Consider the following 27,163-nt stretch of genomic DNA (forward strand, 5'->3'; position numbering starts at 1 on the left):
GGTGCCTGCAGTTGTAGATTAAGGCATAAAGCCCACCAAAAAAGCGCTCGACGCGCTCACTACTGAGTAGGCCCCCTCCCACCCGCGCATTACCCTTCACACATGTAATAAGGGGCCCAAGAAGCACAAAATAATTATTATTATCAGCGTCTCTCATAACAAAGCAATAAAAATATTATATTATTTCGGGGCTTGTAATTAATATTCACGATGACATTATTCTACCAGCGAAATATCGGACACGTAATAAAATTAAACAAGTTCTCTGTTATTAAATAATGGCTTCTCGCCCGTCGATCGACGACGCTTCCAGAGCGTGATTTTGCTCGCCGCGTTCAATGAATGGACTGCATTGAATTTTCGTTCATTCGTATCACCGAGAAGCGAAAAAACGATGACTCATGGGGCGGGCGCGCATAATGCGTCGTCAAATCCAGTGTGCGCTGGCGTATTTGATTACGTTGTATTTTCGATGATTTACGCGCCCCTTTGAAATTTTTCGCGAGAGCCCCACTTGCTGCGTTAAGTGGGTTTTACGCCTTAGGGACGTGGAGATCTGGCGCATTGGGTGATTTTGAGGCTTCCCATAATAATAAAATACATATATCGAATAAAAACCATAAATTCCAGCTGCCAACGTATCTAGTAAAAATATCAATGTAGTACCTACCTATATAATATCTCTTTTATAGAATCACATAATTGTATCTGAAAATAATTATTATTGAATATGAAAATGAAGATACAATAATATAATAGTAGTAATGGTGTATTGTTTGTGGATAAGTGGTTTTGAATATGATATAAGCCCGTTTGAAATTAATTTCAGAGATTTTTAAAATAATAATTTTAATTTTAATTAAACTCAATTTATATAATATTTTTCAATTGTTAGTATAATTTAATAATTGTATGACAGAACTGTTTCGATGTCATTTTAAAGTTTACTGGCGAATCGTTTGCGTCATCTGCATCAAAGAAAATCGCCAACCAATCTATTTGACATAATAATAATAATAATTGTGTAGGTATATTTGTTTTTATACTAGGTTATATAAATGCAATATATATTTATAAACAAACGTTTAAAGCCAGCTAGATGTTTTCTTCATGCGTTGAAATCATAACATAATGTATGTGTAGGCACCTGCAAGAAATTGAGATACCTAGGTACTTAACTGATTTTGAAATTCATGTACAGTTTTTTTAGTCGTCTACTACATATATGTTAGGTAATTATTATAATTAATTAAAAAACTATCATGCAAATTTGAAAAATGCATATTTGGGTATGCCAGTATTTACGATAAAAAGTATTACATTTATGTATTAGTATCTACTATCGACTGAAATTCCGATATGAAAGTTGGAATTTCAATTTATTCTATCTATTTTTCTATCTCTATTAAATAAATCACTGTAAACGTACTGCGACAATATTCGTAATCAATAGTATGATAAGTAAATATATTGATTGTTACATTTTGATATTTACTCAATCATCATTTTGGTAATGTTCTGTGACATTTTGAATAATACTATTTTTATTAGTGACTGCAATCAGAATAGTGTCTTCGTGAAGTATCATTATCTACGAGAGCTGGTATTTTTCCTCTTCCGGAAGAACGTAGAATAATTAATTTATATTTTGTTTCGACGAAATACTCAAACATTCATAGTAGGTTTACATACATTGATACACACTAAAGACGTTAGTTAAAACCTTATACATAATAATATGTATAGATGAAACTTAAATATATGAACGTGAAGTAGGTATAACTTGGACTAATTTTTAGTAATTTAGCTATAAGTAATATCGCGTTTGTAGGTAGTTATTTTGTGGACACAATTTTAGATTTGTCAGTCAATTATTAAATGTACATATACATCAATTAATTAATTGAGTGATTAAAGCCTTAAATTTAAATTCGCAATTATTGAGTATAACATTATCATTTCGATGAACAATCACGTAAACACTCTAAAACCATAACTAATTTAAATAAACAATGCAATAACATCAACACTGCATTTATTTTCTATGGCTGTATAATATTTTGTATAGCTACTATGTCGTCTACTGCGATTGGAATGTCCCAAAAAGTAACCTTATAATATGGCACCGATAGGGAACTTACCTAATACATAATTTGGAACATCTTAGAGACATATTATTATATTTACGAAATATAGTTAAATATAGAAATATAGAAAAAAAATATTGGTACGCAACAGGACGTGAACCCACATCCATTGGACCTATGCCTATGAGGTATTCCGAATTATGCATATTCAATAATAAATGCTACATAATTAAATTTTGTGACTTGTTGATAGAAAAAAATAGATATAAAAATAAACAAATTATTGTAGTGATACGTGAAGAAAGTGTGAACTAGTTTCCAAAATAGAACATACGAATTTGGAAAGAATATGCGGTCAGACTAAAAAGTTTTGTACTACCTACTCAAAATAATATGTAAGTACATTTTAAAAGATTGTATTAAATGTAGAGTTTCGGAAAATTCGAAAGGGGTTTTGGAAGGTTTCTGCACCGAACATAATATTTACTTATTACTTATTAAAGCCTTTGACCATGACAAAGAAATTCAATTTTTATTAGCAACCTGACCCGGATAATATTTTTTTTGGAAATCAGTTATGTCGTCACCTATTGATTGAAAGAGAAACGATACACCGGACGGAAGTCCATTGCTCATACTAATTAAGTTTTGTGAAGGATGTGTCTATCAAACATATTAAATAGGATATAAATAATAATATAATATCCCAAATGTTATTCTGGGCTATGTGTATGTTTAAATATTGCTATCATGACTATACATGGGACACGTCATAATTATGTTTAAATAATTTAATGAAAATGCCTTCAAATTTTCTCAACCAGCGCTATTTTTTTAAAATAAATAATTAAGATCAACCAACAGGATCAATTATAAAATAATACAATATTGTGATGAGTAGGTTTATGTTATAAAATACATGAATAAAATGATGGTCTTAATAACAGGCGGACACAGAAAGCAAAATTAAATCAAATAGTAAATACCGATAAACACCCACGATGGCCGCGCGGCTTAAGCGTTGGCCTATTGCGTCGTGGGTCCCAGGTTCGAATCCTCGGTCTGGAAAGTACACATATTGTTTTTCAATTTGTGTATGAGTCAGGGTATGGAACTAATAGGTTAAGCAAATGGCTGACATCCATTTCTCGTAAAAACAAAATATGTCAATACAAAACTCCACTCTGTGTAGGCCCATAAATGATCCAATTATGATCGGACATAGTCGAAAGAAAAGAAGAAAATACAGTCATGGAAAATCGCCCACAATGGAGAGAGTTATTAAAAGTGACTAAAAAATAAAATATACTTAGGTACTACAAATATAAAAGAATAATATAAATATATGAAGAGAAGAATTTAAGAATACAGTCGCCATTGTAAAATGTCGTAGCAGCTTAATTTGAAAGACGCAAGAGAACAAAACGGTTCCACTCGATTACTATGATGATTATAGATGATGACATAGTTCTGCAGATTCGATCCACCGGATATAGTACCCTAGATTGGTTTTATATGTTTGAATGTGTAGAAGTGAAAAATGGAGGGACGAATATTGACTTTATGTCGGGACTATGTAAACTTATTTTTTGACAGTAATGTGGGCAATCTGTGTGATTTTTAATGATTTTATAGATACAAATAAGGTCAGCAATAGTACGCCGGTTTGGTAAAAAATGGATTTTAAAATATTCCATTGGGAAAAATAGTTAGATTAGGTTAAGTGAAAGAGATATTATTGATTTGTTTTATCTATAGGTAATAATATTGAAGTGTCTGTCTGTGATCGCAGGTTGAGAAGCGTACGCCTGGAAATCGAAGACATAATAATACGAATCAGTCTATTTCTTCATCGTGTACAATAGTACACTGTACACTGTACACAATATCAGCTGTCTACTTTTATTTGTATATTTCACGCGGACGAAGTCGTAGACGATCGCTAGGGAAAATAGTTAAGTATATAAGTAATCAAAGGCTACACTGAAAGAAATGAATGCTCGTTGTTCTGGTTACTAACTTAATCAAAATATCCATTTTCTTGTTATTGCACTGTCATGGTAAATTTGATTTCGATTTAATTGAAGAAATTAAAATAATATATTATAATATTTGAATTTCATCATTATGACGTGGTACGGAAATTAAGGTTAATGTTTACAATTTGTTTGGTATTATTAAATTGTCGAAATTACACCAATGTGAGATTCCACTATCACGATTTTCATCTCCGAGACATCTTGTAAGTAATTATTAATTATTACTGGTTATTAAATTTTATAGATTAGTCAGTTATAAACGATCAGATGACACAGGTTGACATGATAAATTGTATTTTCCTATGTATCTTATGTGATTAATTTTAGTAATTTGGTTCACCTGATTTTCTCTATTTTTTTTTTTCGACCATGTCCGATCCTGATAGGATCATATGGGCCTCCACAGAGTGGAGGTTTGTATTGACAGATTTTGTTTTTTACGAGAAATGGATGTCAGCCACTTGCTCAACCTATTAGGTCCATACCCTGACACACACAAATTGAAAAACAATATGTGTACTTGCCAGACCCAGGATTCAAACCTGGGACCCACGGCTTTATAGTCCAACGCTTATGCCGCGCGGCCACCGTGGGCGTTGATTTTCTCTATAATCCACAAAATTTTTGCTATCCTGTATTTCCATGCGTATGGAAAAAATGGTATGGTTAGAAATTTTTTAAACTGTTACTTTGATTTGTTTGTATTCAATACTGAATAATACACAAAATGTAAGAATGTAATATTGAATGCATATATATGTATAATTATTATTAATAAATGTATTAGTGATTTCTTATATTGTTCCAAGAATGTACTAACACATTCAATTTTACCATACCTTATGAAGACAGGGACGATCAGGTACTTACCCTGCTTACCACATTAAATATAATAATATTATGTACTTAGGTAATTTCAGGAGCTCATGACAGTTATGACAGATATTTTACGAATATATTTTGTTCATTGGGCACAGTGACGTGCAGTGGGGGAAGGTTGGCCATGCGTTGCATAGGGGCGACACATTATAAACGGTGGCAAATGAAGGAATGAATACAAATATAACAACTTTTGAGTGTAGTGGCGGTTTTCTCTTAAGTAGATGATGCTGTCGCATCATTAGATAACACGGAATCACAATTCAAAAAACATAACTAGTATCTATTGTATTGTCGGTTTATCATACTGATATTTTTTTCACGAGTACCTCCAAGCCTATCAGCGCCACATACTTCCGCATACTTAAAATCACCACTATTTAACACTACGTTCCGTGAAAATGCTCTAATTCTCAGTATATAGGTATGATGTAACTAAATTGAAAGGTTTTTTTTTGTATATTTGTCTATTTAAGATAAGAATAAAATCGGTAATAAATAGGTAGGTACCTGAAGAATTTGTAGATAATTTTAAACTAAAAATGGAAGAGGACGATATTCTCTGTGCAGAAGGATGTCGCTGGGCATGTATTACACGTTTAATCTCGATCGCGCTCATGGATTACACTGAGTCGATCGCGATCCAGACGAATGCTTAATACCTGCTTTAGTAATTTGCTGACCCTGTTGAATTCATGTTCTATGAATCTATGCCCACTGCCCAAATCCCAAAGACATATCCGAGTAGGCATACCTATTAATTATTTAACTAAATATATACATATGTAAGGATTTTACCCAGTCAGTGTGATTGGTACCCGTGCCACATAGATCAAAAGCGCAACGATTTAATTTTTGATCCACTATGGGTGGCAGTAGGTAGTGGTCACAGTAGTTAGCAACGAGTGCTTATTTTACATTGTATCTGACAGCTTAACACTTCTCACGCAACTAGTAAGAAAATGAAATATTTTGTTGATTCGTATAATGGGTCATACGAGTACCGATGAAAGGCTTTACCGCAAAAGGTCGTTGTTCTTGTGTGTGAGTCACTCATGATTACCGACTTCGGCTACCATTGGCCACTGCCTTCGAGTCTACTCATATTCATACTGTTCCACGGCACATATTTTGAGAAAGCTTTCACATTCACAATCACAAACGGATCAGATACTACACTACACTGTATGCATCGAATGGTTATCATCAAAATAAACGAAACCATATGATATCTAAAAACTGTGATTAAGTACGGTTAAAATAATTGGAAAGGCAAACGTATTAAGCTAGTCATGGTAATGGGACGATAGCTGCAATGGCCATCAACAAATCCTTATAAATAATATTCGTAATTATATTCGTAATGTACGTAGTCACGAGGATTCTTCAGTCAATCACATAACATAATATAATATGTACTTTCTGATTTCAACCGTGATTTCTAGTTGCCCATCTATCCTTTCAGATGTCTGCCAAGGGGGAGGGGACCATGGACCATCCTTGTAAACAACCCTATAATCCAACGTAGTTATTTAATACTGTGAAAGTGAATTCTAGCAATTAAAATGCAAACGCAAATAGTTAATACAATTATTCTTGTCATAACTGTTAACTGTCAATTATTTTACTGAAAGATGCTGTATAAATTAAAATATATAATCTTAATAAACATAATTTAATAATGATTATAAAATTTTCAACTGTTGAATTTGAAAAATTCAATTGTAATAGAGGAGATATCAATTATTTTATTTTTATCTAGGTACAATGTCTTCAGTGACGTCTCTAGATTAAGTGTCGCCCTTAAGGAGGCTTAGAATGACATCTCCTTTCATTTTTAATAATTTAAAATTATCTACAATATCGCTAAGGTTACCTACTTACGAATCATATTATTTATTTTCGGCCGTAATAAACCATGAACCCTACTCTCAAATAGTGATGGTTTTAGGTATATGGAGGTCTGTGACGCTGACAGGTTTGGAGACACTTTTTTGAAACGTTACCTGTGCGATGAACCGCCATAACATCATGTATTAAAATGGGTATTACAATACGACAACAGTTAGTTTATCAGGATTTTGTATGCTTCGATTATTTTTAAACACAGATGTTGGTACTTTCTAATGAAACGACCACATCGTCTGCTTCATGGAATACCACCACTGCTCTCAAAAGTTGTGATATTTGTATTCGTTCCGCGGCCGCCTTTTATAATGTGCCGCATCTATGCAACGCATGACCTGCCTACCTCCACTGGACGTCATTGACTGTCTTCGTATAAGTAACAGTCGTTTGGAATTCTTGTGTGGTTTGTGATATGAGTGATGAATTCGTTATGGAGGTTCTATAATTACAACTTCCTTGATCAGTGATCTTCACATAAAACAAGCTTTTGGTACCTAATTGCGTTTTTTACTATTTTGCAATGAGGAAATATTAATACAAAAGGATCATTTTTAAGGATTAAAATGAGCCCTTCGTGTTGTACAAGAAATCGCCATGGTACATTATTATTTTGTGAAGACCGTAGCAGTAAAACATTGCGTTTGATCAACTCAAAATCCCAGTGCATCATACTGAATTTAATTCTTTAATACTGCTCATTATGATGGAGTCTGAAACGTATTTGAACAAATTACTTTTATCGTATTATTTTTATAAAATAACTTACCGCGCATCTTCATGTAATCCATTACTGGCGAAGCTTTTAGCTTTTTATTGCGTTTTTTGCTATCTGAGAAATAGCAGTCTAAATTATTGTAAATCGTTATTTTATGAAGAGAAACACGAGGCAACTTCAATATAGAGTTCAAGTTATTTTATGATTATATTATGATATGTTTATTGGCTTCATCAGTGCGATGTTAACCAGTTTCAAAGAACGAGTATGGAGCATTGATTGTCAGATGCTAGACTCATGGTATCTTGTATTTTATAACTAGGCTTACGATTCTTAGGTATTAAAAAGGTAAAATATCTATCTGTTTCAGACAATTTTGAAACATTTAAGCCCTATTTGTTAGCACCTATTTTTAAATATTTTTTATAATTACATATTTTTACATATTCTAGGTTTAAGCACATATTTTCACATAAACACGAAATTTCAACTTCAATCACTGCCCCCCCAACCCGTGATACGAGTAACTAGGTGGGGAACTTGGCTTAGTGCAGTAAATTACTATAAGTACTACGAATTTGGAAAAATTACAAGAAATTATGGAGTTACTTGATGAGAAAGATTCCAACTCCATTTCAATAGCAACATAAATAATGGGAAACCGTTCAATAAAAAATGAATTGGCATTCATCACTTCAAATTACGGTCACCTGGTAAAGTCAATTGAAATGTTAGAATCATTTACAAAGTTACTACTCATTAGTGGTGCAAATTAATATTTTAAGCAATACTACTGCTAAAATAAGAAATGTTCCTGGACCAATTGGAATAAAAATAAGTACAACATTAAATAGCGTTTTAAATAAAAATACTGGACTTCAAACGCTGCAGAATATTAAAACTGTTTTGGAAAATCCATCAGATGCCTCAGATGTTTAAATTGTTTCATTTACATACGCAATAATAACATCTGTAGAAGTGGAAAGAAGTTTTTCCATGTTTTAAAAAATTGCAAATCGTCAAAGATTCACTTTCGAAAATTTTAAGCATTATTTTATTATTTATTGTAATAAAGCGTTTTCTGTTTGTGAATAAATAATAAATTATACTGTTGAAATATATAATATGAATTTATTATAATACTTAGGTACTTAAATTTTTAACACCTATTTTTGTTTTTTAGCACATAATTATGAAATTTTAATAACATATTTTCCAATTTTATCTACATATTTTAGGTACCTATTATTCATTTTTAGCACTTAAAAATCCTAAGCCTATTTATAACGAATTGAGAAGAGAACGAGATTGAGAAGAAAATACCCTATGCATAGTTGATAGATATGATTATACTCGTATATAATTGAATTTAAAATACGATAATATACGCTACAAAATTATCTAACAATTGCATTTTAAAACGGAACACGGCGACTCTACGATAAAAAAAACAGTAGGTGTCTCACGCGACACATCTGCTCTATCGCGAAACGTCATCCTTATGGCAGTAGATAGTATGGCATGTCGAATGCGTCTATATTAATTGAATCGTGAAAGTTTACAAACATGTACAATTATTGTAATATAATTTGATTTCATTGATATTCCGAATGGGAACACTGACCATTCCTATTTATTATTACTATTTTATGTGAAAATCATTTTCAAATTTACCATGAGGAAGTCCGTGTGATAACGTCGTATCACTTGATTCGTACACTCACGGCATTCCGCATGAGTAAGAGAAAAGGAAGATGCGAGTATTTGCACTTTAAACTGAGGCGTAGTTTCCCTTTAACTTCGCGCAGTAAACTTACCATTTTCACGACGAATAGGACATTGTGTATTTAAGACCTAAGTATTTCTTTGTGATGATGAAAGGTGTTTGAGGCTACCTCAGCTGAAGCATGGTCTAAAAAGATCGTGATTAGGCGATGCGCGGATTGTGCAAATGACGCGAGCCGAATGAAATATAATTTGTCATAAAAATCCAACATGCGTCCATTTAATGTCATGTTTATTGTTATGTTACTAATAATAATAGTATATTCATTGACATGTTTTCTTTTTCAAGTACATGCGGAACGTTTTTTAGTCATCTTCACACGATTTAAGAATATATTCCTCCGACGCCATCACAAAACAAATTGCGTGCTCACAGGTCGACTATCGCTCTCCGAATGGCAACGCGGCCAAAATTACGTCCCACATACTGTTGAAAATTATTTGCCGTTTCATTTATGTACGCTTTTAACTTTTAACGCCTCAATGTCTAACGATGGGAGAGTATGATAGATCCCTACCAGTGCTGGTACTAGATAGTACCTATATCACAGCCTACTTGAAGTTGGACATGCCTCGCCCGTCACGGTTACCGTGATCTAAAGTCACGCTTAAGCGATAAAGGTTCACAGGAAAAGGTGTGAATATCCCGAGGGATTTTACGAGACAATTTGTTCAGTTCTGCGCATTAGTTTTCCGTATATGCACCCCATAGTAAGTATCTAGACTAATTAGTTCAGATGTTTAGACGCGATCAGGGGAGGGGGTTAACAGGTCTATTTATTAATCTGTTATGTGTATGAAAATGGCATATTTCTTAATACGTGTTTAAGTTTATCACATATTTCAACATACTCGAGATATAAATTTTGTTACTATCACACTCAGAATCGCACTTCTCATTATTTCTGTATTTCCTGGTAAACATGAAGCTTAAAATACCCCTCACTGATTAGTGATTATAATAATAATAACTGATCTCGTGAAATCTAGGTAAATCTATTTCTTTTATTTACTGCGGGTCTATTATATACACAAGGCTGTTTTAGGTCCGCTACGGCAGCTAAATAGGGTAGAAAAGTATCGAATTATTAACACTTATTGTAACAATTACAATAATTTGGTTATAATTGTTACAATAAGTACAATGTTTTAACAGCACTTCTCTTGGCTGTGATAAATTTTAGACCGAGATAGACAGTTTTGACAGTTCAGACGGTTAACTTATTATAATTTTTACAATAAGTGCTAATTACTCGATTCTTTCCTATCCTATTTAGCTGCCGTGGCGGGCTTGTGTATAGAATAGACCCGCAGATCGTAAAGATATCATAATTTGACAATGACCAATATTCGCTAACTGTATTGTTGCATTCGCATTTTGCAACAATATGTTTTTCTCTCTTGAGTTCTAGATGTTATATCCACTAATGTGCTAAAACAATGGATGTGTTATTTATATTGCTCATATATAACTAATTAATAGTACACACGAGGTTACATACATTGTTATGTATTTAGTATTTACAAAGGCTTTTAAAAAGTAAGTAAGTGTGACTCAATTTAACTGTGTAAGTTAAGGTAGGTCTAGCTGTACATTATTTTAACACAATAGCTATACCTAGGTACCTACCTACTAACATTAGATACTTCAACGTTAGTTTGTATTACGTTGTGTTGTCAAACATATCCTATTATAACCAAAAAATAAAATTGAAAATGTTTTTTTAACTTTCAAAAGTCTTTTGGACGCTAAAGACACACCTAGCGCGTAAAGATCAGGTAGCCATTCAATGTAATTAGCATGCTATTTAAATGTGGTAATTAAAAAAAATAATTATCTAGTCAGCCAGTCAATGTGATAATATTAATCCAATAAGTGGAAAATCACGTCGAATTAAAGGCTAAAGATTATACACAACAGTTGATCATATTTACTTTCACTGGATTACGGGTCCGGCAATTTTTTTTACATAACTGTACAATTTATTACATATAGTAAATAAGTAAATTACTATGTTCGCTCCTGAACAGAACTCATATTATTATGTGCTTCTTTGTAATGGCATTTTACATGAAAAATACACAACCTTCCAAATCAATCAAATAATAAAAACACACTAAAAAACAGCATGGCTTTTTTTATTCAGTCGCGGGACTTATATAGGTAGGTAAAAATTCCGGGATTGGAATGAAATTTATATAGAGAATTATTAAATGACGCTTAGGTACATATTGTAACTTTACACACCCTAAGAATGATGTTGTTTCACAACACTAATCAGACTTCTCTGTCCTACCACCGTATTATTATCACGTCTTTTTCCCCGATCAGTGTTGTCATTATTGTGTGAAATAAAAATCGTTTGCATATGTTACGCCGAATGTGTGAAATTGCGTATTACATAAAATCGGCAAAATTTTGCCTATTTCATGAAAAATGCAAGCTCGTTGCCTTATTCATGAATTAGGCAAAATATCTGCCGAGTGCGTGAAATCAGCAGTAATTTTTCTGCTTTGTTCATGCATTGGGCAAATTAGATAGTAGCGTTACGGTGGTGTTTTTTGCAACTAAGCCAAATGTGTCAAATGCTCATGCATTGGTCAAAATAGATGGTCGCGCTCCGGTGGTGTTTTTTGCAACTAATCAAACTAACCAAATGTGTCAAATAATGTCATTGATTATTTATAAAAGTATACCAATCAACAACTACAATGACGTTCATATCCATTTACTATGATATAATAATATAATATATGATAACGGAAGAATTTTATTAAAATGTATTTTCGCGATTTGATTCGTGCTTGGGTATCAGGCAATGGTCAATTGTTTGTTTGTGATAGTATGATTTGATAGTTTGTTGACACTTGTTTGCTAACCTCAAAATGGACATTCAGATGAATTCAGAATTACAAAACCTAACCTAACCTAATAATATTAATATTATATTATGTCCAATTATAACTAATAAAACCATCCGTATTATATTTAATTTTTCTACTGTCATGTTGACAGTTTAAGAATTCTATACCCTGCCAAATTCACGCACTCGACAGATAAATTGCCTAATTCATGAATAATGCAAGCCCGTTGCCTATTTGGATTTTGTGTAATACGCAATTTCACACATTCGGTGTAACACATACATGATCAATAATAATTATAATATAAGTCTAGTCACAACATTGTGTGTAATAAAATGAAATATAACATCATGGCTTGTTGGAATTCCTATAACTTCATAGATATATTAATATAATATTATGTTTGATTTTTTAAACTGGAAATTAACCTTTTTAAACATTAAAAGATCACACGTTTTTCAGGCTCATTGTCATTAGACAATATAACAATATCACGATGCAACATCACCTGTGTCACAAACATACTTCGTAATTACATATTATTATGTTACATTTCTTGTTTGATATAAACTAAGATAAATGTGTCTAACTACATAACTACCTACCTATTAAATGACCGTCGAATCTTGCTGGGAGGGGGGGGGGGGGGGGGGGCTGAACGCTTGGAATGTTTGTCAGAGAACACAAAAATATTTATCTATTCTTTGGTTTTCGTGCATCACAGAATGGATTCATATTATTAAGGCCAGGGGCGATGCAGGGTATTTAGGCGCCCGATCCAGAAACAAAGGTTGCGTCCAAAAGTGTGATGCAAAAATTGTAATTATGCACATGTCGTGTTCCCATTTCTTTTTTCATTGGTTCTACAATTTGATGTGGATCTAAATCGCCTCACGAAGAGGTTTCGTAACAGATTTTTTTTTAAACGATACTTAATTGGTTGTTGGGCTCTTACTCAACATATTGGGTCAATGGTCTGGGTTCAAACAAACATTAAAAAACAACATGGAAATTTTTCCAGACTCGGGATTCGAACCCGATACTCTTGATTTACTATATATCTATATTAAATTCACCTGTATTCAGTTACCCTAAATAAAACGTATTAAATAACTAATAGCACAAGTGTTTTAAAAATAAACGCACTGTTGACATAAAAATGATAGAACTCAGCTAATACATAATAATTACAAGATAAAAAGAACTTTTTATATAGAACGTTTTTAAACTTTCTGTTCAATTTATTATGCTCAATATGCTAAAACTTGTACTTGATATGAAGTAAATAAAAAACAAACAAATATAGAATACTGAAATGTCATTTTGATTTCCATAGTAACGCACGCATATATTAATAATTTAGTTGCTAGGACCACCCACTTAGCAACCAATAATAGTGGATTGGATTACGGATTTCTTCCGAAATAACTTTTCATACAAAACAGAATTAACTGAAAATGAATTCAATTCTACTTAAAGATGGCTAAAAGTATTAAAAAATTCATTGGCATCTTGTTCTGATATATTCTAGCTATTCTATATGTCTAGCTAGACGGGAAGTTAGTTAAACATCGATTGCAAGATTTTTACCGGATAAACAACCACCGGACAAATAAGAATACGAGCTTATAAAAACGTTGTAAATAAAAAAAATAACCAGACAAATGCGCTAAGCACACAATAAATAATAATGGAAAACTATTTTTTTGAATGAACTTAAGAAATATACTTACTTGAGAATATTGAAATTTTGAATCTTGAAATATACCATACTTAAGTGACAAGTTTCTGAATAAAAAAAAATCTTAGATAGGTATAGTATATGTTGTCCGCTGAGTGGGGGCGCCACATGCTAATATTGGACATATCATTCAATACTTTTCATACTGTGATGTGCTTTAGTTCTAAATTCGAGCACCGGACGATTTATGATGGTATATCTACATATACCTACGTATTGCAATTTAACTACGTTTTTGTTCATATTATTTATGGAAAATTAACATCGACTTCATTGGAAGGTTGTTTTAATTATGCTGTTTTTGCTACTTGTGTAAAATTTGGCAGGCACTATTAATTTTCAATATATTAAGTAGGTAACAGTTTTTTTCAAAAATTTAAAGGGAGATTGCGTATCTATTTTATCAGGAATTTTTAAATTTAATTTAAAAAAAAGTATTCACACTCAAATCATAATAAAAAAACAATCTCTATAAATAATATAAAAATAGTTTCCTTAGTACGAAAATTAATATATAAAATACCTACTGTAAAAAAATGTTTACTATTTCCAAAAAAAACTCTGTCCTGGAGTGTAATCCCTATTCTTCTATAATTCTATAATTATGATCATTTATTATGTTTTGATGGTTGGAACATTATTGACTTTTTGTCTAGATCTCTTGATACGATCAGTATTATGCTTTTTTGCGATAGTATTTTGAATAAGTAAGTGTCTATTCTGTCTCATTTTTTTGACTAATTGGTTTTTTTTACATTCCACTATGAGTTTAACTTGTAATCATATTATAGGTACCTACATATTATATTGCTGTTTACGGTTCATATCGATATCAGTGTCAACCCAAAATTATTGTGTATAATGCATAGATAGGTCAAATAAAAAAAAATATCAAGATGGTTTTAATCTTTGGTGGTTTCTCATGTGACACTGATGAAATTCTTAATGCAAGAGGTACTTCAGTAACAGTAATAGTTTTATTCAAATCAGACTATAATATTCGGCACTGGCAATAACATAACAATAATTAATAACTTACACTTCATGTTTCTTTTTCTTTTGTTTTCCGGAAATTCCTGTGGATCTAACACTATATTTTTCCAGTATTCCCATTGTGGTTAAGGTGAACTTTATTTGCAATATTAATTATTTATCAATTTGAAGACTATATTCACATCATTTCAATTCACAACAATTTAGCACTGTCAAATCAAAACACCAAAGCAGTAGATTTAAAAAAAATAGAAATAAGCATTACTGCAAATGTTCTATTCTTTTATCTCAACCACGATATTGTTTTTAGGGGTGGGAGTTGGCTTCTTGTTTATTTTCTGTATTAGATAACTAACTAAGTAGGTAGTAATCTTACATTATCATATTTTATGCGAGAGCTATTTACACTCTTTGGTTTTGGTACAACTGGATAAGGAAAGTTAAACATTTTTTTTTAAATTTTAATAATGTAATCATTGCGTCAAGGCTTGAGCATAATTTAAGCATAAGAGCGGATGATAAAGAATCGGGGGTGTCCACAATTATGCTACATGACCATGAGTCTGGGAGTGAATTGAATGTTTTATTTTATTTACATACATGGTGTGAAGTATCTTAATTAATCGATACTTTAATAGAACAAGTCAATACGATATATCTTTAGTATTCTTGTTCTGGCATATTAAAAGTTATAGATACTATTTATTATCAGGTTAATTATCAGGTTACGGGTCTATGGTAAATTGTATACAAGTAATAAGAATTTCCTTTATTAAGTCAGTGATCTATCGTTTTCTATTCACACGGTAATCATATCCATTAGATACAAATGATCTTAAATCCATCCAAACTAAACATTGTATTGAGTAGGTAGGCGCAATAAATGCATATGTAATAATAGGTACTACCACTACTATAGTGGTGGGCAACCCAGCGCCCGCATAGTATTCTAATACGCCTGTGTTCGATCAACTTCGACATGAACATAACGTTTTTGCTAATGTTACAAGTTTTACTAAAAATTGAGTTGAAATCGACATTCACTGCCAAGAGAAACAAAAATAATACACCATGTTATCAAGAAGATATAGCAATTCATATTATAACAGTTAATAAAATAATGAAGTAGTCTAGTATAAATTATTATAAATATCATTGTGTTATTATATAATTATTATGGATAATTTAATGATTAATTAATATTTTACCGCGAAAAATGAATTTGTTACAATTAAAAGCAACTTTTACGTCAATAGTGGCGTGGAACACACACAACTTAACCTTGAAATTGCGCAGATTGCGATTTATTCTACTGCGCACGAATTACATAGTGTAAATTTAATTATCATGGCTATCGTTATTATTTCCGACTGCTCTTACACGAAGCCTTGTTAAAGCATTGTTTTCTCTAGTCATATTTTCTGTCAAAACTATTTAACTTCAGGTTTATGTGGTAGGTATATTGTGTATAATAATGTTATTATTGTCCTTGGGTTTCTCGCATATATAATGATAATCAAGGAAGAAATCGCCATATTATTACTGATATAACCAACACAACTGATTGTGCACTATATTTGACATCAATGTGTTGCCAAAAATCAGATATACGCCTTATATTATAATATGTATATATCTGCTTTGATTTCAAATTCCACCATGTATGTATGTGTTTTGAATGAATAGGTAAACAGTTGGATATGTAATATACATATTAATTAAACTGTGTTGTTTGTAAAGTTTAGTTAAATATGATATAATCAAGTCAGTGGCGCACCCAGGGGGGAGGCAAGGGGCCCTGGCTATTTGTTTTTATTGAACCAAAGCTACAATTTACAGATTACTTTTTAAAATTCAATTGAACCCTGCCCTAACCAAACTATATTAGTTTTGGTATGTTATGGGCGATCCGACAAATTAGAGTAGGCACACTTTTTCAGCCATACTTATTTGTTTTCGTTGATTAAAGAATACATACATAAATTGTAGTCTTATTTCAATTGAAACAAATACGTATGCCTGACAAATTTTGGTGCGCACCATTTATGTCGGATCTTAACAGCCTACCTCCACCCTTCGCCACTGATGTAGGTGCACCTAGATATAAAACATAAGTAAATTGACAACCAACACTAAAGACATCTAACTAAAGAAGTAGGGGATAAGGGGTTTAGCCCAGATGACCCATAAAACTCGGAATACCCAAAGGCTAAAAATGTTTTTGACGACTGAAATATAGCATAGTATTGTATAGCTGCCTAACTAGGAAATGATGTGCCGATTGCCCTACAAATGCAGATGCATCCGAGATATCCAGTTTCCAGTTGACCGGGTTGCAACTTGTAATGTGTACTTTGTTTACCAGCTACCTATAGTATATATGACTGTATTGTAGATTGTAGAACCTACATTGCTGCATTCCAGAGAATATACTGAAATTACACGATTGCTTGTATTTAGATACATTTTAACATATCTGGGAACAACCGCTAATTTTGATGTCACATCGCAGATGCAAGATTTGATTGCTAAGATAGATGCATAGGTACCAAAAAAATGGTAGATATTATTGCAAAAAAAAACTCTAACTTGGCAATGCTGCTTTTGATTTGTACAAGCCAACATCGTGTTGGTTACCTTTGTAGTTGAAGTATCGTTATTATTTTTTTCAGAAGATGCGGTCGGAGCTAATCGTGGTTCTAGTATGCGCATCGTGGATATCTGCAGGAGTTGCCCAGGAAGCCGTCCGCTGTCGAGCTGGTGGGCTAGGACTTAAAAACCTTTGGGGTGATGCACTCACCGATCCTCCAGACTGCATCGGTCCTCTCAACATACCCTATCCCAAGTAATATGTTATTAAATCACATTTCTATTTTTTTTTCAAAATGGTGGTCAAAAATCATACATTCATCTGACACATCAGTCCAGTCGGGTTCTAATTTGACAGGAATGCAGTATTTGACATGTTTATTGACCCACGAAATCATCCATTTGAGTGGCGGCTTTGGATACGTTAATTACTAAGATGCTGACAGATTGAATTTTTTCAATTGAATGTCACAAATACACCAATACTTACACTCAACTTACACTCAGTTTGTAAAAAATAAATGTATTTTAAAGATTTTTTCTGACAAGGGTGATTTGGTCCAATATTTTAATATGAGAAAAGTTTTATCTAGCTTGGGTTGTAATTAGATTATAGAAGCAACAAATATATACATCAAATCAATGTTTTTATTGAATAATAAACGTCATTGATTTTGGGAAAGAATTAGCTGGAAACTTCGTCATACAATATATAAAATGCAGTAGATTATTGTATAATTAATAATGATGAAAACTGAAATCAACGGTCATAGTCTTTCCACGATAAAACTAATGTATCTGACGCTGTATAATTCTGTTTGTAACAATCTTATGGGTCTCGCTTTTCAGAGCTGCAATTGCACGCGCATTCAGAAGCGCATGGGGCACAGGATCCAGAACAGGTCGATCAGGATTGAAAACAATTGATCCAGCAATCACGCAGAGAGCACTTCTAGAGTCATACAGAAGTAACAATGAAGATACGGACTCGTTTCCACACAGAGTTGGTATGTAACAGTTTTGGTGTCTCTTTGCTTCTTTTCTCTCCATCATCAGTTGTTTCTGCTATAAGCTTCCTACGAAATTAATTAATTTATCGATCCGGTGAGTTTTAGGTGACCATATTGCCGCTTAATATCTCACCACCAAAATGCTTTTTTAATTAGCTCTACAGTCCATTATGGATATTGGTTGCCTGCCAAAGAGGTTAATGGTTATTAGCCATTTGTCAACGTATTAGGTACCTATATGCTTTGAATCCAAAATTACAATGAAAGAAACAACGTGTGAATTTTCACGCAGGATTTTAACCATGACCCCCCCCCTCCCCGATTCAAAAGCAAAGATTATACATTTACTTTGATTTGTAATTATTACAATTTATAATAACAAAGAAAATTACATTTAATAAATAATAACATATTAATTATTATTACATCAGCATTCCAATACGATGGCGCTTATACTATAATTATAAATGTTTTCCATATGTTTAGTAATCTTATCAAGCTTCATTAGGATCTCATCCTAGATGATGAAAGCAAAACATAAAGACATGTATCTATCAATTTATTAAACTATCAAAAATACAATATTTTAAAAGCCTTAGAATCATATTTTCTAATAGAATAGCGAAACCTTTTCTTTGGACCACATGGGATTAAAACGCTTTTAAAAATTATGTATCGTAAATATAAATAATGCTACATTCTTATATTATGCAATGTAGGTATACTTTGTATTCAGTTTTGAATATAATATATAATATATTTTATATACTATGTAGGTATCTATTTATTATATTATAGGATGACAACTGACTGAATTACAGCGTATTAATGTGTAGTCCCCACGGTGGCCGCTCAGCTTAAGCGTTGGACTGTAACGCCGTGGGTCCCAGGTTCTATTCCTGGGTCTGGCAAGTACACATATTGTTTTTCAATCTGTGCGTGAGTCAGGGTATGGACCTAATAGGTTGAGCAAGTGGCTGACATCCATTTCTTGTAAAAAATAAAATCTGTTAATACAAACCTCTACTCTGTGGAGGCCCATATGATCCTATTAGGATCTGACATGGTCGAAAAAACAATGTGTAGTCCGGAACAAGATATATACCTATATTCGTGGACAAATGAATATTGTATAAAAAATATTTACGAACAAGAACATGTAAAATGTTTTGATATGAACGTTTATGGTTTTTGGAAAATATCTTGTAGCCATATTTGGGGGAACATTTTAATGGTTTAAATGATAATTGCATAAACCGAGCAAATTTGCACGACGAATGTACAGTGTGGAGTAGGGAATCCAATCCCTAGCCAAAATTCTGATCCCGGGATTTCGGGATTACAATTTGACAATCCCGGGATTGGCATTTTTTCCATTGTTAATATAAAATTTTTATATTTACAAATAACATTGATAATTTTATATTGTGTACGTTCAATCTTGGAAATACATAAATTTAATGGAGTAAATAATATTGTAATATAAGTAATAATGTGAATTTAATATGAGATTGCTCTTTCTGATAGTAAAGAATTAATGAATGGGTTAGTGAGATTTAAAATAGTAAAGCAAATCATGGTGTAATTAGTCAGCCAAATATGAAACTGCCGTAAAACATATGAGATCATGGTGGAATTACTTTGTTAATAGTGCGAAGCATTGTTTTTTTCCAATCTTTCTCATTTTTATTTTTATGTGAAAAAATAAAATGAATCGGCAACTTACACATGGGTATAAATCAAACTTCATTCAAACTCAGTTTATTTCTAATGTAGTTATTTGTTATTAAAAGTATTTTTTCTGTTATATTTTCGTTTTTATTTTATTTTCCATAAAAGTTGATAAAAAAATCATTCCCGAAAGTTTCGGGATTATGTTTATCAATCCCGGGATTCATAGGTATCGAAAATAGCTCGGGATCCCGGGATTGGAATCCCTAGTGTGGAGTGCGTTGAGCTAAACAGTGGACTATGCACGGGTAATTTGTTCACTCAGAGATATAATATTATCTTGGTTTGGACTAGACTCAATAAATAAATCGCAATGCTAGATAATAAATCACTGAGTTTTTTTGTACAATTATTGCATTCCAAAGCTTGAACAAAAACTTCGAGACGTTTTTTTTGTGAATCTTAAGCCAGTTGTTTTTTTAATATTAATTAAATCACGACTGATTCCCGTTAAATACAAATTCTTTGGAAAATAATCGCTGCTATATAGCATTCAGCAACTGCCGCCTGCGAATAAATTTTTCCACGCCCGCGACCTGCGGACCAATTGTAATTTCGCTTTAATTGGTTGCTAATAATTGCGCTTCTTAAACTTTTCGGTGTCTTCACCAAAAGTTTGGTATATTTTAGCGAGTATATAAAAAATATACCTTTAGTCTGTGGTATATTGATATTATATTAAATTGATTGTATTAAGATTTGAATAGTTTTAGGTATCTACCTACTAAGTTTTGTAAACTATTTTATTTGGTTGACCCAAACTATTGAAATAAAGATAATATTCACGGTTTGTATTAAAAAAAATAAGGCTTCAAACTTTTATTATGAATATTATCAGATTTGCAGCCACAATTATTAACTAAAGACGACGTAATGTATTATATATATTTTTTTAATATTTAAAAATAATGTATGAAACAATGACACAGCACGCCTGACATTGAAGATGTTATTATTAACATTAAAAATTTAAAATGGATTATTTTTAATTATTATTATCAAAACCCTGTATTTGGATATTTACATATTTGAAAAGAATTATTATTCTAACATATTTTATAAATGCCTTTTACTACGTCTTTTTATTTGTTATTATTAAGTTTGTTAAGGTTAGATTAGGTTAACCTATGTAGGATCTGACGTAGATAAACTGATGTTGCAAATAGTAGATTCAGTAAATATTCAGGTTGTAAAACCTAACAATAAACAATAATAAATTTACATAAGTCATTTATATATCCAATTAATCCTTTACATTCATAAGAGTTGCTGATAATGTTCGATTTGAATGTTCAAAATTGTCTTTTCAATGTAAAATTAGTTACTATTCCTTATAAGCCTTAGAAATAAAATTAGATAGTTCAGTTCTACAGTTTCTAACGCCAAAAGTCGAGAGCTTTTCTTAGCTCTTCCTTTCAACTTTCCCCCCACCAGTCCAATCGGCTTTTCCGTCAATTTTTTCACGTCCAAAATCAATAGAGCTATTTTTTTAAGCTTATATTCCAAAAATATTTTCAGATTTCTATTTTTCCATTTTAATAATTTCGTAAAAAAAATATCGGACTGAGATTTGGTTGTTATTGCGATGAGGTTTCTGCGCCACTATTAGACCCATATGCTCAGCGTGATACTTAGTAAATCAATCAGTACCTATACATTATTTACTAATCTATACCAATTCTCGAGAAATTTTCGAAATTTTCCATCCCGAATCTCGAGAATTGAAATTTTTAATATTTCGGGAAATGCCGGATGTCGAGAATCTTTTCTCAGGATTCGGGATTTCTTTATTATCAAATATTAAAAAAAAACGATTTTCTACATGAAAAACGTGGACAGAAAACACAAAACGTTCATAGACTGATTGGGGCATTTAACACAATTAAGCCAACGTCAACTCAAAATGAACGCAATTTTTGCAATATCGGGGAATTTTGTGTCTCAAAAGCGTACGCGATTGTCAAACGCAGCGATTGACAGTCTGTGTTTTTTGAAATTCCATTTTAATAAGCAATGTTTTTAATTATTTTTGTTTTCCTACTTCTATTTTGTTTGTCTTCTTACATAATTAAAAAAAATCATATTTTTTTTGAATTTGTTTGTTTTTACATTGATTTTAGGATTTTTACAGATTTTTTTAATTTTCCCGATATCTCGAGAATTCCCGAGAATTCTTTTTTGGAAATCCCGAATCTCGAGATCGAGATTTCCTCGGGAAATACCCAACTCTAGGTACACGTATGGCCTACTCAGTTTGCCACCGCTTGGGATGGATGTTAGTTTACTCTGTCATATTTCTTTTTCCGTTAGCAATGTTTCCACGAAATTCGAACTTATGCGTTATAATATAACCATTGGCCGCGACCCACAGTTTGAGAGTCCTCTCTGCGTCTTACAAATGAAATGTTCCTTTTGCTGTGTTCACTCGGGAAGTGGCACGAAACTATCGGATGTACATTTATAATGTGACACTTTCTCATTTCTAGGACATCGGATATGTCAATGGAATTACTGATCTATATTGAATTTCATTGGATATCATGATTTTCAAATCTATTCAACTTGTTGATCTGTAAGTAGGTAAATACCGACTTACAATTATCACGACATTCAACACGATAGAGTCAATAATATCAAATAACTATGTACCTACTTCGTATTGTACCTACTCAATAAAATAATATTTGATATATTACTTTGTACCCGCTATCTCGTAGGTATATGCAGAAGTTGAACCTTACAACGTAACATATTTTTGAATATAACGAGAAATTCAAAATTCCGTATATTAACTGGCGCTACAGCCCGGGGTGGACTTTAATAGCCTTAACACGAATCTGCAATGCGAAATGATTTGTAACTAATTTTATCATCTGTAGTCTCATTAAGCTTTATTAGAATTACATTAAAACTTCGATTATCAAGACCATACGAAAGATATATGGAAAATGAAACAAAATTGTATCGTTAACCGGACTATTTTCATTCCCAATCAGTCTGGATAATCAAGATTCTACTGTATTTCCATACGTTAAGTGTTAAGGTTCTACCTATATTCTATATACATAGAGGAATTTTTCTTCGGCTCGTTTGGATTTATCCGTATTATAAAATACAATGATAGTTTTTTGATTCAAGATAATATTATGAAAACTCCATTTATTTTTGTTGTCAGTAATATTAAATTATAAATTCGTTTAAAGAAATTTTAACACAGTCAGGTAGTTAAGTATGTACATATATATATGCACATACAAGTAATGTCGGTATATTATAATGTGTCAAGAAGTACAATGACACGTACCTAATACACAAGGTGTGGGTATACACTTAGATACCTACACATAAATATTGTATACAATATGAATTTCTTGATTTTCGACAATGCTGCCTGGTATTTTGGCAGGTATGTCACGTGCAGGCTTACCTGTCTTCCTACACAGTTCGTCAAATCGTTTGTGCATAACGGTATCTTCATTTTTACACTTTATCATGTCATCATATTGAAAAATCAACACAATAACCACGAAATGTCCGTAGATAGATATTAAAAACATCGCCTTCAATTATTTTTGCTCAAAAAATATTATTATTATTACTCTTCACTTATATTAAATAAAAATTTTAGAATCAAATACAATAAAAATATTAAAATTTTTATTATACATACATATTATGTGTGTACTGAAACTTGTATAATATGATCTGTAGGTACCGCAGGCGAAAAAATCATATCTCTGTGACACCTTCTTTCAAAAGTTTGAGTAAGTACCTACCTATTCGTATTCCTTCATTAAGTTTCCGCACCTAAACAGTCCATGACCAGTATATCAGTACGGAGCATCACCGACTGAAATTATAGCGAAAATAATAAAATAAAAAAATTCACTATAACTAGCTTTTTAGCCCGGTCGCACAAACAAACCTATCTCGACTGTAACACGTCAAAAGTAGCTATAGCTATTATAATTTCCTTTTATTTGCTTAATATAAAATTTAATCGTTAGTATTCTTTCAATGTATGTAAATAAAACTTTGACTTATTCTGCTTACTCAATGTAGTTACGAGTTTGTAACCCATGAATGCTGAATACACAATAGTGTGGTTAAGGTATTCAGCCCACTTTTAGTGGACCAGAATGAAAACGTAGTGAACCATGACTTTGCTAGCTTAATGGCATACCTACAGATAGACATGCGAGTGCTAGAAACGATCAACTTTACTGGTGATGAAACGCGGAGGACCGGGCAGTGTGGACGAGTCTGGTTAAACAAATATCATACATTTATCGTTCGTACCTGTCAAAAACCTCAAGAATTTCTTAGTTACAATTTAATGATTTACTACATTGAAAATTTTAATATTAAAATTTGCTCAGCTATTTTTATTTTTATCATTTTATGTTTTTTCATTAGAAAAATGTAAAAAATATTAACCTAATTAGTAATAGGTACGTACAATATTAATATGCCATACCCTAAAATATGTCTATCTATTATTTAATGATATAGATCCATTTCTTACTTCATTTAGATGAGTAAGTAAGTTTATTCCATAGTAAATACCTAATAATTAATTAATCAAAATATTTGTGATTCTTGCTGTATATTCATTAATAAAATGAACTATACCGAGAACTTGTTACCATTCATAATAATAACATCACAATGTGCCACTTAATTGACACCATAAATTCATGTTACAATGGAATTATTCGTGAAAACTGTTTTGTTCACCATAATGTTATTTATTCATTATTATCTGTTATGTGTGGTGAGAACCGGGAAGTCAGTTACCGCGAAACGGTATTTCGAGATGAGTATGGTAATGTACCTACTTGATATTTTGTTATGTATATGGGCCTCTTGAAGTATTCTGTCTACACTTACATACAGTTTAACGTTCTTATCAAATTTGCGGTTAGCATATAAGTCAATATAGATTTAATGGGCATATTTACGTTTGTAATCATAACGATAAGTAGGTATATCTGATTAAATGAATTGGTAATCATTGACTAATCAATATCATACTAATAAATAATAATATTCAATATCACAATACCAATAAAACAATCAGATTGCCGAATCATTAGCTAATATTTGTTAAGATCCCGATGCATAGAATGCCACTAATCAGTAATCAGTGTAATCACTAAACACACCGTATAGACTCAGTGACGTCCCTAGACAAAATGCCGCCCCTAGGCAGCGTCAAAATGCCGCCCCATTTTTTTTATCATCCTTTTATTACTACAATATCTAAGCATGGCCCCCGCATTCGAAGCGGGCCCCAAGGCTAGGATCTTTGGCGGTCCCCCTACCTATCGCTAAGGATAAAGGCAGTGTGACGCTCTACAGTAATGTTTTCCAAATGATGTACGCATTAAAATTAATTAATTTGTGTATATTTATGTAGTGTTTTTGTTGTATAATTTAATACATCCATTTGAATTATGGAGTTTTTGAGTATAGCTACACAATTATAAATTGTATTGTACAACCACATAATTTTAAATAAGAACGTTATTGAAGGAAAATAGCGCCGCAGGCGACTTTTTTGCTATTAGAGCCAATTTGTGATATGTGTTTATCTCATTTATCGAGCCTGGGCCCCAGGCTAGAGCCCTGTCAGCCTCCCCTTGTGGGGGCCATAGTATGGATACATTACTAACAAAATATATACCTAATACTAAGCTGAAACATACAAAATTAAATTTACATATTAATAAATAAATAAGCGAATAAATATAATATTAGTTAGACACTTACCCAAATCACCAGAGTCTGAGATGCATTACAATTAGCTGGTACTTAACGTAAATACCTATTATATGCACGAATACTAATTGATTATGTCAAATGTCAATGGATTAATAATCACTATGAATATCTATTTTGCAATAGGTACATCCGGCAACTTTTAAATCTCGCGAGTGACTTGCAAAAATATTTAGATATATTAAAAAATATGGAAGTATGTACCTACCTATAAATCTCTACTATAATTTTCCTTGTTTTGTTACCAACTTGAAATCTATATAATATTATTTTGTTTGAATACCTTCGTCTTCAATCGTCGCTGATTCGGCGCCAACTATGGCGCGACATTATTGGCTTTTGCGCAGAATACCTACATAATATAACTGTTATGAAAGGAACTTTAACCTGAGTAAATGACATTATATTATTATGACTGATTTATTATGCGTTTTTGGTGTTTTACATTTGTCATAATATAATGTGTCTAGGTGCCAAAAACGACGTTAAAAATATTTTTTATTTGCATTTGTATACGAAATTGAACAGTCAAAAATAAAATAAAATATTACTGGCGGTGCGTGGTGACATCATACTAAAATCGCCGCGAGTACCTACTGGGTAATAATAAAAAAAAACATCCGGAAAAAAAACATCTCCAACGCTCTGGTTATAATATACTATAACCAGAGCGTTTAGGTAGCTAAGTTTAGTTTAGTAATAACTAAATTTAGGTAGCTATTTCTATATAATACCAAATGATTCTCCTCGATTTGCCGCCCTTCGAGTATCTGCCGCCCCCAAGCGACGCTCAATCTGCCTACCCCCACGGGACGTCACTGAATAGACTGTTTAACCCAGCGTTTCTTAATCTTTTTGATCTGCGACCCAATTTAGAGTAATAATTTTGGTTCGCGATAAAATAAATAAAATAGCACGTACTGAACACAAATTAATTTTATTTTAATAATACTAAATACAGTTTTGGTAAACAAAGTTTGATCCTATGTAAATCTTGGTTTTGGATAAGCTTTGAGAGCTCATGAAACTGTGGTATTATA

General features: G+C 32.1%; 1 protein-coding gene across 1 annotated transcript in view; it reads left to right on the forward strand.

The window, feature by feature from the left end:
* The window catches only part of LOC147067769 (uncharacterized), a 31,896-nt gene that overhangs the window by 1,267 nt on the left and 3,466 nt on the right, over positions 1 to 27,163 (forward strand). Inside the window, exons 2-3 of the mRNA XM_085952821.1 lie at positions 17,685 to 17,857; positions 18,451 to 18,608. Of these exons, the coding sequence (XP_085808947.1) occupies positions 17,685 to 17,857; positions 18,451 to 18,608 (331 nt within the window). The remainder of the gene's footprint in view (positions 1 to 17,684; positions 17,858 to 18,450; positions 18,609 to 27,163) is intronic.

Source organism: Rhyacophila brunnea, unplaced genomic scaffold (assembly GCF_057557595.1).
Source record: "Rhyacophila brunnea isolate RB1 unplaced genomic scaffold, BYU_Rbru_1.0 scaffold_3, whole genome shotgun sequence".
In the NCBI taxonomy this organism is placed as follows: domain Eukaryota; kingdom Metazoa; phylum Arthropoda; class Insecta; order Trichoptera; family Rhyacophilidae; genus Rhyacophila; species Rhyacophila brunnea.